Source organism: Myxine glutinosa, chromosome 11 (genome assembly GCF_964187855.1).
Source record: "Myxine glutinosa chromosome 11, kmMyxGlut1.1, whole genome shotgun sequence".
NCBI classification, from domain to species: Eukaryota; Metazoa; Chordata; class Myxini; order Myxiniformes; family Myxinidae; genus Myxine; species Myxine glutinosa.
This window is the reverse complement of record NC_136271.1, coordinates 95,891,007-95,910,756: the sequence shown is the minus strand read 5'-3', so window position 1 is coordinate 95,910,756 and position 19,750 is coordinate 95,891,007. Positions and strand designations below refer to the sequence as shown.

The 19,750-nt window shown below is 45.4% G+C and overlaps 1 protein-coding gene across 2 annotated transcripts in view; it reads right to left on the bottom strand.

Moving 5' to 3' along the window:
- The window catches only part of MSH6 (mutS homolog 6), a 96,503-nt gene that overhangs the window by 59,337 nt on the left and 17,416 nt on the right, over positions 1-19,750 (bottom strand). For both annotated transcript variants that reach the window (XM_068131454.2, XM_068131457.2), the window contains exons 5-10: positions 17,636-17,918; positions 17,084-17,289; positions 15,160-15,399; positions 13,817-14,098; positions 10,810-10,935; positions 4,607-4,868 (exon numbers count right to left, since the gene is read on the bottom strand). In XM_068131454.2, the coding sequence (XP_067987555.2) occupies positions 4,607-4,868; positions 10,810-10,935; positions 13,817-14,098; positions 15,160-15,399; positions 17,084-17,289; positions 17,636-17,918 (1,399 nt within the window). The remainder of the gene's footprint in view (positions 1-4,606; positions 4,869-10,809; positions 10,936-13,816; positions 14,099-15,159; positions 15,400-17,083; positions 17,290-17,635; positions 17,919-19,750) is intronic.

Here is a 19,750-nt window from a genome sequence, read left to right as displayed (position 1 = left end):
CTTCGGTCGTCGTCCCAGCTGTTCCCGTCGTCCAAACTACAGTTCCGACAAAGAAACATAGGTGCTATATTTCTCCAGTTTGGGTGTGCTTGCAACATTGCTGCAGGCACCCACGACTGCAACAACAAGCAACACGAGCCTTGTGCATGCTCGCAAATCTACTCCATGTATTGGGGACCTCGGTATCATTTTTCCCACTCACGCCGTATTGCTGCCCGGTGTTCCCGCAGATGTAGAGCACTGTTCACGATCTCGATAGATTGCTTCTTTGTTGTAGTCGCAGTGACCAGTGGAGAACAAGCAGCCCAGATTGCTGCGAGCACCTTCCATACCACCAGTGCACCAAGACCCCTCGGCAGGCCTGCTCGACCATTTTCCCCACTCATTGTAGAGTGGGCCATGTGTCCCGAACCTCCTCTGCAACTTCTTCAAGTTCTTCTTGATGCTCCTGCAACTGTGCCCCCAGCAGTAGGCTATCCACTCCCGTTTCAGCTGCTTTGGATGCTTCCAGGTGCACAAGTGCATTGGGGGGAGGGGTGGGGGAGAGGGGGAGCTGCCACATGGCGAGTTGTATATCATTGCACGTATCCACCAGACCACCCACCCAGTCTTCCAGACCACCCAAAAAGGCATATAAATCTGCAACGGTTGGTATAGTTGCAGCTGTTCCCATAGGCGGTCAAACGGTTCCAGCAGCGGGACCACCAGATATGGAAGGTTGCAACGTTGTGCTGGTCCTGCCTCCCGCCAAATCATGTAGAGCTGCGAAGAGCCTATCCCGAAACACTTTTTGGCTTCTGCTGCCGAAACGTGGTCATGGAGGGCCTGGATTTCCTGGATATGGCCCAAGGACAGTTCTGTTTTGGGTAGCATCATTTTTCTTAGGTGTGCCCACTACCACTATATCCCAATGTTGCCCACAAATGTCCAATATAAGGTTCCGCGATGTACCAGTATGTACCAGGAAAGTGCTTTGGCAGTATTTGGTTTTGGTGTTTCTCAAGCAAATGTACTCATTTGCTGTGGCATTGCTCGAGCAAAACTTCGTTTGCTTTGGCAGTACTTGCACGCATCGGGACGAAAGTGGAGCGTTGCTGCTCACTCCTGCAGCCAATGATGTGTTTGTTCCTGCAGCTTTGTTGCAATTGATACAGTGGAGTTGCATTCCTGTAGAGTCCACCGGTGGTCCTTGCACTGTCGTCCCGACTTACTGGGCACTCTTGCAGCAGCTGCATTTCGCTATGGATACGTTGGCTGCGGCCATGACCGCTTCCAGCTCTCATATGCTCGAATGCCTGTTGCTTGCGGTTCTCGCAGAGCACTTCGAGGTTTTCTTGGGCGATCTGACACATATCTCCTTCCAGACCCTCTATGGTTTCGATGTCTGCTGCGTGTTCTTCTTTCAGCTCTGTGATATGTTGCATGCATGTGCGTAGGTCGGCTATATCCTGTCGTTGTTCCATCAGAGCAGGCTTGGGAGCCGGCCGCTCTTCATGGTCCAGCTGAACAGGTGTCTCTAGCCCTTGGCAAATACAATAGATACAAGTTTGTCCTACCCCCAACGCACACACTACTATATACCACCTTTAGAGGCCATTAAACTATTTAGAGGCACACACTACTATATGTGGAGGGAAAAAACTGTTAAGCTCATAACGAGAGGTTAACAGTGAACTGTCTACTTCGCTTTACAATGTCTACTTCGCTTTACACTTTACATATGACCCTCAAACTGTCAATGAACATAACGTTGTGAAAATAGGAAGTTATATTTGTTTTCCCTCTGAACAAACTCATGGACTACAGTTCCAGCTGGAATTTGTAAAATGCTTAACCCCTCATACACATAAACCTTCCTTGCATCCAATTAAACAATGAATGTTTAGGCATTCAATATTCACAAATAGGGCTAACAGGGTGGCCTAGAGGTACGCACACGTGCATCGAGGCTGTCTAGCCTGGGTTCGATTCTTGACCCAGCTATAAACTGTTAGCCCAATGTTTCACAGGCAAGGTGATTCATCAATGTGTGTGCCATCCCTCAGATGGACGTATAACTTGGTGTTCTGTCTGCTGGCATTAGTTGGTGGGCGTTAAAGATCCCATGGTATCCTTCACGTAGAGTAGGCTAGCTAGCGCCGGCACCATGGCCAAATTACAAATTCCTGCACTAACTACTGCTGAGAAGGCAATGGCAAACCACCCAGTGTAACACTTGCTCAGGAAGCTGCTTCACTAGGAAACAGATGCTCTGTGAAGAATATGGGACATCAGAGAGAGATTCACAAATTAAAAAAACAAGCTATTTCATATCCTCAACTCTAAAATAATTAATTGACATCAAGCACTGGAACAGATGGTGTTGAACAGAACAGAACAGAACCCTGGTGTTGGGCTAGCGGCTAGGGTGCCAGCTTAGGATCCCAGGATCCTGGGTTCGAATCCCGGTCGATCGCTGAATTAACGCCAGGGGGGTTGACTCAGCCTGTCATCCTTCCGAGGTCAGCTAATTGAGTACCAGTTCACTGGTAATTCCCTGTTTGTCGTTAAAGGCGGCAAAAAGGGTTGGCGGCAGGAAGGGCATCTGGCCGTAAAACATTGCTTCAAAAAGGGGACCGAAAAACAACAACAACCACGGTTCCCGAAAAAGGCCAACCCCTGCTTTGCGGGGAAAAATGGCCTCTAAAGGTGGTTATTATATTAAGCACTGGAACAGATCACCAGAGGACCTGGGTTAGATTTCTGGTCTGGGCGTGTAATTTACCCACATATGTCAATTAAATATTTACATTCCTGTTCATTTATATACAATTGTGTTCTTCGCCCCCAGTTGTATAATATAATAGAGGACATGGATTTGTCCCCCCCCCACCCCCACCCCCATTGGAGAAAGACCCTTTCGTTTTCAGGCCGTTGGTGCTCCTATGGTTGGCAGCGAGTGCCCCGGAAGCATTGACGGAAAGAGAGTGGCAATCATATGTGTGGAAAAAATTGCATGCTCAGTCAGGGTCGCCCAGGTACAGTGAAACCTTGACTTACGAGTGCACCAACTTACGAGTTTTCCGAGATACGAGCCGTCGCTCGGGCGGTTTTTTGCTTTGAGATGCGAGCCGAGATCTGAGTTACGAGCTTACGCCACCCGCCACCAGGTGGGTTCCGGTCACGTGGTTATCTTGCCGTGCAAGCATCTCTGCCGTATATCGCTGCTGCTTTGTTTTCGCATTTTGGTTATTTTGGAAAATTTCTTAGTTTTAACCATGGGTCCTAAGAAATTGAGTGCCAAGGGCAGTACTGAGAAGAAGAAGAGGATGATGTGCTTGGATATAAAACACGCAATCGTCGAAAAACATGGAGGAGGTGTGCGTGTTGTCGACTTGGTGAGGCAGTACGATCGTAGTACTTCTACGATATGTACGATTTTGAAGCAGAAGGAGTCGATAAAGGCTATAACGCCAGCCAAGGGCGTTACGATTATTTCAAAGCTCCGGACCTCTATCCATGAAGAGATGGAGAAGTTGTTTGTGTGGTTGACGGAGAAGCAGCTCGCAGGAGATACCGTGACCGAGCGCATCATGTGTGACTGTGAGAAGGCACGAGACGTGTACGGGGATTTGGTGCAGCAGACGGCGGGAACATCAACGGACAAGGCATCGGAAGTCATTCAAAGCCAGTCGGGGATGGTTTGATAATTTTAAGAAGAGGACCGGCATTCACTCCGTCGTCAGGCATGGTGAGGCAGCAAGCTCGGATGTGAAGGCAGCTGAAGATTTTATTATAACTTTTGCCGAACTGATAGAAGCCGAACGATACATCCCCCAGCAAATCTTCAACTGTGACGAGACAGGGCTCTTCTGGAAAAAGATGCCGAGGAGGACGTATATAACGGCAGAGGAGAAGAGCATGCCAGGCCACAACTTGTTCAGAGTGCCGGCGATAGCTCGCCTTCTCTTTGTGGAAAACACGGTGAGATCCTTAACATCCAACAACTAATGGGACGCAAACGGGGCGCCCAGTTTAGCGGTACACACATTGATGAATCACCCTGCCTGTGATTCACCCATGACGGGTTATAGCTGGGTCGGGATTCAAACCCAGGCTGGACAGTTTAGAGTCAAGTGTGCGTACCTCCAGTCCAGGCCATCCTGCCAACTTGTATGCTGCATACAGGTGAAATATAAAGCGCGAGATATTTTTATATATACTGTATATTTAAAAAAAATTTGGTGTGGTTTTTGGCGGGCTGGAACGGATTAATAGCATTTCAATGCATTTTAATGGGGAAATTTAATTTGAGAAACGAGCAAATTGAATTACGAGCTCGGTCACAGAACGAATTAAACTCGTAAGTCAAGGTTTCACTGTAGCTCAGATGGCAGAGCACTGGAACGGGTTTCCAGAGGACCTGGATTCGATTCCTGGTTTGGGCGTGTAATTTTCCCACATATATCAATTAATCTTTAACTTTTATAAACATTGATGTGATCACCTATTATCTGTAAATTCACACACCAATTGTTTGAGCGTCGAAACAAGATTTACTGTATATCCATCACATTGCAGATCAAGCATAAGATTTTTTTTAAAGATTGCATTTGTAATATCTCACCTCGACAACTTGTGATATCAGGCGGCAAGTAACGTTCAAAATTGCCCATTGAGAGCAACTCTCGATCAACGAGGCATTTCCGCAGGTAGAAAATACAGGCACCAAGTGCTGACAGCATCAACTCACAGTCCTCAGCTGGACTCAAGCCCAGGGTATCACTGCCAGCAGTCATTTCCTGCAAAACTGGAGGTAGCCCACCAGGCTTGGCATCTCCTGATTCAACTTGCTTCTTCTCACCAAAATATTCCTCTTCAGCGAGAATCTTTGGGTGGAAGTGAAAGGTGTGTTTTCTGACATCAACATTGTTCATTGTATGTGGAGAACTGGTGAAAGTTGAAGTTCAAAAGCACTCAAAAACTAGGTATCTGCGATCACAAAGCGATCACCAAGGGTAAGCTACCCCTGGCACCTGTAATCCAATGATGGCCATAATTGACTTTCTACATTCAGGGATATAATGTAAATAAAGAAAATGTGTCCCCATCTACGAGTACAATCTATCCATAAAACTCAACATCATGAAAATTGGAGGAAAACTATTCAAATTATGATCAAAAAGGTGCTTTTTGTTGATGAGGTCACAATCTGTAAAAGGTAGGTCAAGGACACTAATCAAATATCAGGTGCACAATTTCAGTACAGGTATACTATTATGATGCAAGAACACCTTCGAAGGCCAAGCAGTCTGAGATTCCGCAATGTCAAAATTGAGCAATGACTTAAAACACGTATTTTTCAGACCGCCATTTGGCCTTGAGCTTTAATCCGGAGCGGTGTGATGTAAATTAAATGTGCATCTGCCTTCCTCTAGGCCCGTGGTTCTTAACCTGGGTTTGACCAAAACCCAGGGGTTCAGTGAGCCAGTCTCAGGGGTTCGGCGGAGGTCCGCCGAAACACATTGCAATTTTTTATTTTTTTATTTTTTAAAGTTTTGTATCAATTTTGAATCTATGTGCAATTACGCTTATTATTAATATTATTATTATTTTGCTATGTATGTTACGAATTAATGGAAATGTTATTTGTAATTGTATTCCCATCCCATTCATGGTTTCTCTGGTCTATGTTTAAGATAAGTTGTTTCACACTGACTGTAGTAAGTTGAATCAATGCGCAACTTGCTAATTATTCTGTTGATGGTGCTTACTTGCTTACTTACTTACTGGATTTTGGACTTTGCAGGTGTTCGGAAATTCCAGTGAATAGCCTCAATTAGCTTGCCGTATGCCGTGCGTCATTGGTCGCGCCTTACTTTGGAGTTACTGATTAATTGAAAAGTAAGTTGGAAATGTTTGTGGATATGCAGGGCGGGTTCAGAGTTATTTTAAAGTCAAAAGTGGACGGTGATTATAAAATATGATTGAATTACTCAGAAAATTAGGTGGAGGTGATATAACTCCTTTGGTCGCAATTCAAAACTAACAATTTGCAGTTTTCTATGTAATATTATAATGGGATTTGAGGTGACAGAGTTGAGTAGATAATAAACCCCATCATCGTAACGATAAGTTATGTTTTCTTCATTAAAATTTCTCAGTTTTCAGAGGGGTACTGATTATATTTAAGCATGTTCCTTTTTAATTTTTGTCATATAATTATTTGCCCGAACTCAATTAAGATCAGTTTGTTACTTTTTTTTTTTTTTTTGCAGTATGTCGAGCAAAAAAAGGAAGTGGTCGGAGGATTACGTGCGGTACGGGTTCACGTCTTTGACGGAACGGGACGGAAGTCAGCGTCCTCAATGCATGCTTTGCAATGTCAAGTTGAGCAACTCCAGCCTAGCACCAGCAAAACTACGGGAACACTTCAAAAAACTGCACGGCGAGGGGCAGTACAAAGACGCAACACTGGATGAATTCAAATTGAAGAGAGTCCGATTCGACGCAAGTGCTACCTTGTCCTCTCTCGGCTTCGTTCCAATTGACAAACCGATCCTCACCGCGTCGTATGAAGTTGCGTACCTGATCGCAAAGCAGGGCAAACCGCACACTGTTGGCGAGACACTCATCAAACTGGCCGCGTTGAAGATGGCCAACATCATGCTGGGAAAAGCTACTGAAAACAAGTCGTCTCTCGTTCCACACTCAAATGACACCATCAGATGCAGAATCGACGACATGAGCGACGACATGAGCGACGACATCCTCACCCAGGTAGTTGCAGATTTAGTCGAGAGCCCGACAAAATTCAGCCTTCAACTCGACGAGACCACCGACGTTTCGAATTTGAGCCAGCTCATCTTATTTGTGCGTTATGTCAAAGGAGACGAGATCAAGGAAGACTTTCTGTTCTGCAAGCCTCTCACAACAACAACGAAAGCAGCTGACAGGAAGAAGCTTGTGGACGACTTCTTCAGAAGCAACGGCCTCTCATGGAACATGGTGTCTGCAGTTTGCTCGGACGGAGCTCCAGCCATGCTGCGATGCAACTCCGGTTTTGGAGCGCTGGTGAAGGCCGATGCACCACACATCATCGTCACGCACTGCATCCTGCACAGACACGCGCTGGCATAAAAAACCCTGCCTCCAAAACTGGCTACTGTTCTGAAAATCGTCGTTGAAACTGTGAATTACGTGCGAAGCCATGCTTTGAATCATCGCATCTTCAAAGAGCTGTGCAATGAAATCGGCTCTGAATTCAAAGTCCATCTCTACCACTCTAACGTTTGATGGTTACCACGAGGGAAGGTAGTGAGCCGTGTTTTTGCCTTGAGTGTAGAATTAGCCCTGTTTTTGCGAGAACACCAGCATTGCCATGCAACGCACTTCCAAGAGTCAGAGTTCATCCTCGCCTTGGCGTACTTGGCTGACATCTTCGACGCACTCAATCATCTCAATTGCCAGATGCAGGGCGGTGGAGTGAATGTCATCGAATTTGAAGAAAAGCTGAGCACTTTCCGAAAAAGTTACCGTTGTGGAGGCGGCGAACAGAGAACGACAATTTCGCGAACTTTCGCAAAACTGGTGGACATCAAAACAAAGAAAAGGAGCAGGCTTGCATGCGAAAATAATTTGAGGGTGGCCCTTGCAAAAACAAAACCACGCATTTCCCAGATCGCCTCCTGAAAATAAGACCAGAAAACGCATTAAGATGCAATTCTTCTTATTTTTTTGGTCAAATTTGAGGGGTTCCGCGAGTGTTCAGTGGGTTTCGTTAGGGTTCGGCGCCTTTAAAAAGGTTAAGAACCACTGCTCTAGGCTATCTAGGGAGAGCAATTTCGTTCTGATCGGACAAACATAAGTCGAGTTGTGGTGAAAAGTGTTTAAATATCTATAATTGGGGCATGACCTACAATATTAATAATAATAATAATAATAATTCATTTATTTTGTATAGCGCTTTTCAAGAAGCCCAAAGGCGCTTTGACAGAGTGGAAAACATAATGCATAACAATACATGAAAACAACTATTGCAAAAAGACAAGAATCAATAGGGAAATATTTAAAGCAAAAGGAGGGAGAAGGAGAAGAGATAGTCAGGGGTTAAATGCTGTGGGTTGAATGTTGAATGCAGTGTTGAACAGGTGGGTCTTTAGTGATGTTTTGAATGTGGTGAGTGAGGAGGAGTCTCTGATGGTGTGAGGTAGTGAGTTCCAGAGGGTGGGAGCAGCGATGGAGAAGGCCCTGTCCCCCCAGGATCCGAATTTGGTCCGGATGGAGGGGGTCAGGAGGTTGGTACCAGCAGAGCGGAGGTTGCGGGTGGGAGTGTGTCTGGAGAGGAGGTCAGCCAGGTAGGATGGGGCCAGGTTATGAAGGGCTTTGTATGTCAAGAGGATTTTGTACTTGATTCTCTGGGGGTTGGGGAGCCAGTGAAGCTTGTAAAGGACGGGGGTGATGTGGTCACGGGTCCGGGAATGGGTGAGTAGACGGGCAGCGGAGTTCTGAATGTATTGGAGTTTATTGGTGATTGTTGAGGGTGAACCATAGAGGAGGCTATTGCAGTAGTCCAGACGGGAGGTGATGAAGGCGTGGATGAGGGTTTCTGCAGCCGTGGAGGAGAGGGATGAGCGGAGAGGGGCAATGTTTTTCAGGTGAAAGAAGGCTGACTTTGTGATCTGTTTAGTGTATTTGTCGGAGAGGGTTTGGTCAAAGATGACGCCAAGATTCCGGATGTGAGGGGAGGTGGATACTGGGATACCGTCGATGTTGAGGGCAAAGTTATGGGTGGATTTTGTGAGCGTTTTTGGGCCAATGATGATTATTTCAGATTTATCACAGTTAAGCTTGAGGAAGTTGATTTGAAGCCAGGATTTTATTTCAGTGATGCAGTTTGTCAGGATAGAGTGGGTGTCGGTGGAGACGGACTTGGTGGAGATGAAAAGCTGGATGTCATCGGCGAAGCAGTGGAATTGGAGACCATGACGGTGGATTAAGTGACCGAGGGGGGACAGGTAAAGGATGAAGAGGAGGGGGCCACGAACTGAACCTTGGGGGACACCTTGGGGGAGGGGAGCAGTGGGAGATTTGCAGTTATTGATGGAGATGAACTGGCGTCTGTCACAGAGGTATGATTTAATCCAAGAGAGGGCAGTGTCGGTAACGTTAAAGGTGGATTCAAGCCGGGTGAGGAGGATGGTGTGATCGATGGTGTCAAAGGCGGCGCTGAGGTCGAGGAGGATGAGAATGTTGAGGTTGCCAGCGTCAGAGGAGAGGAGAAGGTCGTTGGTGATTTTGAGGAGAGCAGTTTCAGTACTGTGGTTGGAGCGGAATCCGGATTGGAATGTTTCATACAGGTTATTGGCAGAGAGGTGATGTTTGAGTTGAGTGGCTACAGCGCGTTCCAAAACTTTTGACAGAAAGGGTAGGTTGGAGATGGGTCTGAAGTTGTTTAGGGTGTCAGGGTTTAGACCAGGTTTTTTTTAGAATGGGGGTAACAGCAGCAATTTTGAGGGAAGGTGGGACGATGCCTGTAGACAGGGAGGAGTTTATTGTTGCAATGATAAGTGGAGAGAGAGCAGGGAGGGAGGCCTTGACAAAGCTGGAGGGGTTGGGGTCAAGAGTGCAGGTGGCAGTTTTCATTCCTATGATGAGTTCAGAGAGGTCAGTAAGGGAGATTGGGGAGAACCGAGACAGGGGATGGCAGGACAAGGGGGGGCAGGTGGTTGGAGGGGGAGCGGGTGCGGCGGTGGTCAAGCTGTTGTAGATGTTGTCAATTTTGCTTTGGAAGAATGAAAGGAAGGAGATGCAGTTGTCAACTGTGAATGACTGGGTGGTGGTGTTCAGGGGCCGGAGGAGTTTGTTTATTGTCGAGAAGAGTACTTTTGGGTTTCCGGAGCCAGAGTGGATAATTTGAGAGTAGTAGGCGGAGCGGGCGCGGGAGAGGGCATCTTTGTAGTGTTGTAGGTGGGACAAGTCAAGTCAAGGACAAGAACATATGTCAACCCACCTATTTTTTATTCCCTTTTTACACTCGCCAGAGGAGAGGGTATTGCATTTGCGTCCGTTTGGCTGTCTGTATGTCTGTCTTTGTCTGTTTGTCCACACAGAATAAATATTATTTTCTCTGCAACCATTGGTCCGATTGACAGGAATTTTTTCCCATAGCTGCGCCTCCTCCTGCATATTTTTTTTAATGATAATTATGATGCCTTAGCTCACGTGGTATGGGCGTCATCTTGGAAAAACCGAAAAACTTTGCATCTCTATCTCCGAAAGCGCTGCATAGACAAAATTGAGACATGGCTCATTGCAAAGAACTCTCCATGTGGAATAACATATGTTAATGATGATGTCATAGGTGCCTCCATTATGACGCCATAATTCGACAAGTACAAAACTTCTTGAACGCCATCTAGGGATAAATTAATGGAGGGGGAAAAAATGACGATGACGTCATCGGTCACGTGGTTCGGCCGCCATATTTGTTTCAACAGAAAAGCCATTAAAAACCACTAAAACACGTCCTGGTGAGGGTCTACAATCTCCGATTGCTCTTTCTTGTTTATTATGTCAGAAGGAATAATTAAATGTATCGACAAAAGTAATACAATTTGTTTTTGCGAGGTAAAGCTTTTTCTTTTTTGTTTTGTAGGTTTTGTGTCTCAAACTAAATCCCTATTACAAATCAATGGAAAACAGTACAAAATAACCAATAATTGGCTTTTCATCCATGTGGTTTATGAGCAGTTGAATTTCACCCCTCTGACAATATAAGTTGCTCGCACAGGTAACCACCAAGAATGTTGCATATTGAGAGTCGCTCACCTTCAATGTCTTGCTAGAATCCCAAAATTGGGACCCTGTAACCAGCTGTTCTTGCAGGGCAGATGCCAAGGTGATGTGGATGATCTTTTGCGTCTCTGTGGACAGACCTCCACGTTCGATCAAAACCTACAAAAGATGTGATGCGTAGTTCACAAATAAAGTTCACCAGATGAACCCTTCCAGCGATAAGCATGACTGCAACTGTCCATGAAATAATTTTCCCTCAATGTTCAAAACTTTAATAATCCGTCAAATGTAAAAACCAAAGTCAGGATTTGTGGATCAAAGCGACTTATGGATTGACAAAACGAGAAACAAATTCCGAGTTCAACCAGTAGATGCAATTGCCACTCAAATAACTGACCCCATCAAGTCAAATCCCACAAATAACTGACCCCATCAAGTCAATCCCCCAAATAACTCACCCCATCAAGTCAATCCACCAAATAACTGACCCATCAAGGCAATCCCCTGAATAACTGACCCCATCAAGTCAATCCCCCAAATAACTGACCCCATCAAGTCAATCCCCCAAATAACTGACCCCATCGTCAATCCCCCAAATAACTGACCCCTTCAAATAAATCCCACAAATAACTGACCCCATCAGTTCAATCCCCCAAATAACTGACCCCACGAGGTCAATCCCCCAAATAACTGACCCATCAAGTCAATCCCCCAAATAACTGACCCCATCGTCAATACCCCAAATAACTGACCCGATCAGGTCAATCCCCCAAATAACTGACCGCATCAAGTCAATCCCCCAAATAACTCACCCCATCAAGTCAATCCGCCAAATAACTGACCCATCAAGTCAATCCCCTGAATAACTGACCCCATCAAGTCAATCCCCCAAATAACTGACCCAATCAAGTCAATCCCCCAAAAAACTGACCCCATCAAGTCAATCCCCCAAATAACTGACCCCATCAGGTCAATCCCCCAAATAACTGACCCCATCGTCAATCCCCCAAATAACTGACCCCATCAAGTCAATCCCCCAAATAACTGACCCCATCAAGTCAATCCCCCAAATAACTGACCTGATCAAGTCAATCCCCCAAATAACTGAGCCCATCAAGTAAATCCCCCAAATAACTGACCACATCAAGTAAATCCCCCCAAATAACTGACCCCATCAAATCAATCCCCCAAATAACTGACCCAATCAAGCAAATCCCCCAAATAACTGACCCCATCAAGTCAATCCCCAAATAAATGACCCGATCAAGTCAATCCCCCAAATAACTGACACGATCAAGTCAATCCCCCAAATAACTGACCGCATCGTCAATCCCCCAAAGAACTCACCCCATCAAGTCAATCCACCAAATAACTGACCCATCAAGTCAATCTCCCAAATAACTGACCCCATCAAGTAAATCCCCCAAATAACTGACCCCATCAGGTCAATCCCCCAAATAACTGACCCCATCAAGTCAATCCCCCAAATAACTGATCCATCAGGTCAATCCCCCAAATAATTGACCCCATCAAGTCAATCCACCAAACAACTGACCCGATCAAGCAAATCCCAGAAATAACTGACCCCATACAGTCCATTTGATCAGCATTAGAAGTTTTATATACAATCCATTCCAAAGCCAAAATCGTTTGGAACACAAGTACATTTTCACAAGGCACATTTAATTAGCGTCTTTGGAAGCAGCGAACCAAGACCATCTTGTTGATGTCATTATACATGGCAGGTATCAATTATAGAGACGTCTTTCAGTCAAATAACCATGCGACAAAACGCCACCACCACCACGCCACACTTCGTTACAGATGGAGAAGTACCACAAGGACATTTATTTCACGTGAACATTGACGTTGTCTTTGCTAAATGTGCAAATACTAAGAGAAAGGACTGCTGTCAGGAGTCTCTGACATTGGAAAATGTTTTTTTTACGTCCGAGCCCACAGGGCAAAGCCGTCTAAAACAGTGTTTGTCTGTCCGTATGTCCCCTCAAATGTACACCAATCAGAGCTGAGGATCTGGTCACATAACAGGGGTGATGTGATGTCATTACGGCAGCCGACTTCACACACCGCCATTTTGATTCCAATTTCGTTCAGGCCCAACGTATCGTCGAACCTGCATCACAATCGCCATGCTCTACCTTTACGTTTTTCATTCAGTGTGAAACACAAACAACCCGATTGTTAAAATGATCATCAAATATCGAAAGCATCGGCATTACAGGTCTTCCCACGACACAGTGCTTGTCGGCCTTAGGCTTCATTGCTCACCTTCAGGCCGCTTCAGACAAATTAGCCCAGGTTTCTTAATACAGTGGCATTGTTTTAGTTATGATAATAGTGGCGTTAATACTAAAATTATAAGAGAGGGGGTGGGGCGTTGATGACGTGTTATGCAGCTGGTGGAATACCTTGCAAAGCTGTTCACAGTGTGAATGGCGGGATATCCAGCGAAACAATATTTACCATCTGTGGGATATCTCGAGAAGCATGCAACGAAACAATGTTTACGTATGAACGGCAGGATATCCTGCAAAAACCGTGAAAACGTAAAGCACAGAGCCGCGAATGTAGAAGCAGGTCCTGCTCGCTGCTCGTCGAAGATTTTTTTGCGTATGTGCAGCTGCTTTGTGCAAGGCTGGTGAAAGATGGGTTTTATACTGTGTCATGCTTGCGGATCATGAAAAAAAAAATTGCGCCTGCGAAAAACCACGAATACACGGGGCATAGGGCCGCAAATAGAGAAGCAGGTCGCAATTTATGAAACAGGTAACACATAGAGTATTTCAAAAAGGCAAGGATATTTAATAGTTTGTCAAAAAGCTAATATTCCAACATGTCCACCAATAAATTATTTGAAGCCTCAACAGGCTTTCAATTTATTCCTCAACTAGCAATTTCCATGCTCTTCATTACTCTGCAAAAACAGTCAACTCAGTAAATTACACTTTTGGGGTAAGCATTAATTAAAGTACCAGGTTAAAAGGTGAGAAAACGGTAATCAAAACAAATGCAGCATTACCTGCACAGGAACATGGTGAGCAATCAGAGTCCGGAAACGTGAGCAATGTCGGTCATCGGCAAACTCTCCAAGGCAAAACCGTCCCACTGAGGAATCGACAAAGCAAATGCCAAAGCGTCGAACAGCAGGTCCCTCCTGACCGTATTCTCCGGTGTCCACAGACAATTCCTTTTCTTTGACAGCAAGCAAGAAGCGGCTATCGGATTCACCGAGGGTGCCATCCACTACGCTGCACGTTTGCGTGCCTTTGGTGATAATTCGACAGACCTCACGTCGAACAACCTGCAGGCACATGGATAAAATGCCTGGGTGGCTTGTCATGTGGTACACGGAACAAATTTACATTACCCGGAAAGATTGCGCATCAGATCATCTGGATGGCAGGGGAGGTAGTGCTTATCCGGAAGGCAGGGGGGAATGCATAATGATGTATACACATGTCTTCCTACATATTTTTAGAGCCTGGTGTTCGCTTAGTGGTTAGGGTGCCGGCTTGGGATCCTCGGATCCTGGATTCAAATACCGGTCGATCGCTGAATTAACGCCAGGTGGGTTGACTCAGCCTGTCATCCTTCCGAGGTCGGCAAATTGAGTACCAGTTCACTCATAATTCCCTGTGTGTCGCAAGAGGCGAATAACAGGGTTGGCGGTAGGAGGAGCATCTGGCCAGAAAATATTGCTTCAAAAAGGGGCCCATGGTGCCCGAAAAAGGCCAACCCCTGCTCTGCGGGGAAAAATGGCCTCTAAAGGTGGTTCTTCCTACATTCCTAATCATTATTTTATTCATCCTCATTCGAACAATCCAATTCTTACCCGTTTGCAAAGCAAATATATAGATGCCCCCTTGGTTTGAGACGTTGATCACTGAAGTTCTTGATTATGTATAATCCCATTAGACTGACATTGTCGGGAACTCCAATGGCTGTCAGCACGATGTAAATTGATGGTCACATGACCAGGTTAACTTTTCCAAGCAGGATTGTTTTAGGGTTTGCACTCTCTGACAGTTTCCTGTCTCACCCCATGCCTGGTAGCTATTGCTCGATTTATACAGCAGTTACCCTGTTTAAACCTCTCACACCCTCCACCAACACAATCCCTCCCCAGTAATACTGCAGTACCAAGTAACCCAATGGGAGAGAGCGGTCAACCACGCCCCATTATCAGCATCCACTCCTGCCCCTATAATAATATACAGTCAAAGGTTGAAGCACATATATCAATTTTGTCAGAGGAAACAGCTGCTAGTGGCAAAACTGATAAACGACTACACAAATATGATGACAAATTACTCACCGACTATAATGCAGCATCTCAATAAAAACAAAGTCCAGTAGCCCTACCTTGTCAAACTTGCTCGGTGCTCGGGCCATATTGCGACAGCGAGCTTCCATCATTTCTGGGGTTTCTGTCTGCTCTACACGAGCAACCTTGTAGCCTTTCTGTACTAGGCCAGCAGCATAACGAGCAAGAGATGCCTCGGGAAAGCCTGAGTGGGCCCAGGCACCCTTCATAAAAAGCAGGCCTAGTTCCTCCACTCCAACAACTGCATCCATGTGGTACAGCTCATAGAACTTGCCGACCTGCAACACAAAGTCTCAAACATCAGAACAGCAACTGCAAAAGCTCTCTTATAAATCCTGACTTTCTGAAAGCATCATAATCATAAAATCAGCTTTATGATTACATTTAAACAGGGTCATCTCAAAAGTTTGATCATGCCACTTGCAACTTAGGATTAGGACGCCACCAGGAATATATGGAGCTTTGAGGACAACATACTGTAGCGCTCATTCAGGTCTGCCTTCCACGAGATGCTTGGAGGACAATTTTGCTGTTGTCAACAAAATATTGGTTCAAAGTGAATGCAATCACGACCAAATTCAAGGAAATTATACAAGGTCGGAAGTACCCATCAACTTGGATGCTCACGAAATTGCTGAGGATTTGGAGAAACGAAAGGTGATGGACAACTTTTTTTTTGAATACTGAATCGAGGCTCGTGAAAGAGCTAAAAAGACTTGGCGCAACACACTCGCATCAAGGAGAAACTGAATCTTCTTGCTCTGTACCAAGATTGTCTGGGGTAGTTTTACCTCCACCACAGAAGATGGACGGAGGTTGTGTTCTCACTCCAATCTGTTTGTTTGTCTGCTGTCTGTCTGTGATTGTGAGCAGGATATCTCAAAATGTTATGAATGAGAAAAATGTTTCCATGCAAGAAGGTGACAGCAGGAAGTGGTGGAGGAGATGGTTACTTTTAACCCTTTCATTATGAAAAATTAATTATTCACAAGCCTTCTGAAAAGTTAATCAACGGAAAAAATGTATTGCCAAATTGTGCAGTCGCCAGCACAGTGTTTTGGGAACGGATCCTTCATTGTCACGAATGAAGACCTTCGTTAAGCCACCAGCAGCCCGAAATGAAACCATTCGTTGTAGAAAACCTTCGCTATTCGAACGTTCGTTGAGCAAGAGATACCTGTATAACACAATATCTCAATAAGTTGTGGACACATTCAGACGAAACTTAGTGGACAGGTTGTGCGTGTGACGAGCCAAAACAACGAACCAGAACTGTGGACTTGCAGTAGCAGGGAAAGGACTGAACTTTCTGAATGTGAAAAAAAGCCCAATGGCAGCAATGAAGTATCAAGGTGTTTCTCTATTTTGCAAACATATTGAAATTACACAAAACTGGACAGTTCTGCAGTGTGTAATAGTGAATAGAGACTTCTATCACAGCAGTTTTCGCGACTTCTCTGGAAAGCCCCTGGAAGAGATGCAGATCAAGGCCTCACTATCTGCCATAACCCTTCATGGGAGGATCATATCACCATCAAAGGTCAGTTGCCATCTGTGTATTCTCCGTGGAGCTCAGGCAATCATGAGCCGCACCGAGCCCATGATGATGTACAAGGCTTTCATAGGGTGCTCCATGGAGTGCGGCTCCTCACTCGGGGCTGGTGCTCCTGCTTTCCACCATGTTCATCTTGAGGATCCTGCTTCCCACCTTGCTCATCCAGGGGGCAGGGCCAAAATTGATACTGCTCTCCATGTGGTGATCACAACGACCAAGTTTAATGAATTTATGCACAACCATTTAGGAGGAGATAACGTGACGGACAGATATAGCTAATTCCAATATCACCCCATTTTTTAAAGCATGGGGATAATAGTAAACGTCAAGATGAGCAGCACTGGCTGTCTATGAGAAAGAACAACATCATATTTGATTGCCAAAAGCAGTTAGAAAATGTTCTACACCTTATAGAAAATGATCGTGTCAAACATGGTCGCCTTGATCTCCCACCAACGCCTCACTCCTGGCGTGCACTCATGAAGATATCTCTCCGGAACATACAGCGTGGTCTGGTCAAAGTCTGGGTGATCCAATTTCTGGCGCTTTGCATCCATCCGCTTGTCTTTCTTGAGCCAATCAAGGGTCTCGTGGTTCCATGTCTTGTGATCATCTGACTCGACCCAAATGAGGGAGAAAAAAAAACAAAACAGAATTCTCAATTTTCAATCTTCTACTTTAAAACATTGCATGAATGAGCAAACAAACAATTACAGCCAAGTATCCGTCAGTCTCTGACTCCCATCACACAGATGGAGGCCCGTGAAGGAGCTAATTATAAAGCTTCATTTAAAAATCTACGAAACACAGGGAAACAGCAAAGTGAGACAACTAGTTGATAATCTGAGCATGAAAAGTGATGGTCGTTTTAAGATCAAGACAGAAAAAATCTTCAGGCCTACTTTCAGAGCCCCAATTAAGGACGAAAGTTAAAAGATAAAACAAAACGTGATACCAACCTCTCCCTCCATTGGCCACGGTACTATTTCCCTTCTCCTTGGTGTCCAGTGCTCCAGATTTAAGGAGAGTATTATTTGCCTTGTTCTGTTGTGATGAGCATGGTGACATCTGAATTTTCAATCTCTGTCCTGGAACTTGGTCACCTCCTCCAGAGACCTTAGAACTGGCAGTAGCATGCTTGCCCTTCCTGCGCTTCTCTTTTACAGGCGAGTCGGGTTCAGACTCTTTATCTGAGCTGTTCTCCTCTGCTCCACTGTGGCTGCCGCTCTCACTACCCGTTTCCTGGTGCAGAAGGATATCAGTTATTTCGTTCATTCCTCTTTAGTTTGCATCAGTAGTTACTTCAATGCAATTGACAATGATACCATATATTAAACCCATCATTTATCATGCCAAGAACAGTGATGATTCTGAATGGAACATCACGCAAATATAATGAAAGCTCCGTTTTATTTATTTTCATGTCCCGTATTTATTTATTTATTTTTATTTTTTTTTAAACAGAGTGTTGGTGCTACCAATGTAATTTATTGGCAGGGGTTATACTGGATGGTTTGCCATTGCCTTCCCTGAATTATTTGTCCGCGCTCTATCCTTTTAAATGCTGAACGCTAAGAAAGGAAGAAGCACATACCATTTTTGAAGTTTTTGTTATGACTTGGCCGGGGATTGAACCACTGACCTCCCAGACCCAAAGCGGACGTTCTCACCATTGCGCCATTGAATCTGGTGCCTATCATGCTTTGATATTAAAAAGGCAGCTGAGAAAGGACAGAAGCAAGACTTTAATAATCATCATCATCATGTACTGCCATACGCAGAGCATTGGTGCTGCCAAAGCAGTTACTTGGCTAAAATCCTGGTTGGGTCGCAACTCCAACTCAGGAAGTCAGGGCAGCAATTGGAAAATTGGAATTTGGCCATGGAGCTCGTCCACTCTTCGCGAAGGACACCACGGGATCGCCATCATGCACCAACTCATGCCGGCAGATGGGACGCCCAGTTTAACATCAACCCGAGGAATGTCACACACACATCGATGAATCGCCCTGCCTATGAAATACCGGGATGAAAGTTTATAGCTGGAACGGGATTCAATCCCAGGCTCTACAGCTTGGAAGCGATTGTGCGTAAAGTCTTTAATACTTGCACAAAAAGAGTGAATATGCACACTCGAGGTCAACTACATATTATTACGGTTTTTAGAACCTTCACATGTAAATTTAGTAGTAAATTCCCTTATAAATAACCCCTGTGTACATGTCCCCTTAATTGGCTGTTAATTAAAGATTGCACCTTAGTTAGTCCATGTACAACACGTAGGACACTTTAGGATCTCTCTACAGTTATATCATTATTCTGTATTCCAGGTAAGGCTGTGTTCCCAATAGTGTGACCCTACGTTGCATCAATCAAATAAGATAGATCCCCTTTCAATTTTCCCCAATCGTCTCCCACTCTTCAAGTGCAGTAGCGGTAAGGCAGTGTTCACTGCCAATAACAGTTGAGCTGTTTCGTTGGCATTACACCGCCAAAACTCCATTGCCCACGAGGCCAAGATCGGAGAAGAAGGGGGAAGGAACCGCCAGAGCACGGGCGTGGCACCACCTAGTCATCAAAGGTGGAGCCAGAGAGCCCTTAACGACCAACCAGGGCTCGGTGGGCATGGCTTGATAGGACGTGGCAAGAAACATCTAGAGTTCGAGAGGGTTCCAAGGGCGTGGATATAAAACCCTTGGCGTGAGGCCCCCACGAGAGACGAGTGAGAAGGTAGAGACGCGGGAGGAGGTGCAAGAGACGCATGAGAAGGGAGCACGAGATAAGTGTTGGAGATGCATGAGAAAGGAGCGCTGGAGAGAGACGCGCTGACGATCGGGTTCCTGCTGAACAAAGAGCGAGGGCGTGCACGTGGGCCACCAACGGTGTGCCGCGATCCTCCCTGCCCACCAGTTCTGTGGACCGTCTGCCCTTCTCATCCTTCCCGCCATTCCTGCCTGAAAACCCCATTAGTGTACGTGAGTTTGTTCTGTTTGTCTTGTCCCTGGGTATAAGTAAGTGTTTAAGAATTGCCCTGTGTATCTTCTTCTTCTTCTTCTTCTTCTGTATATTGCTTT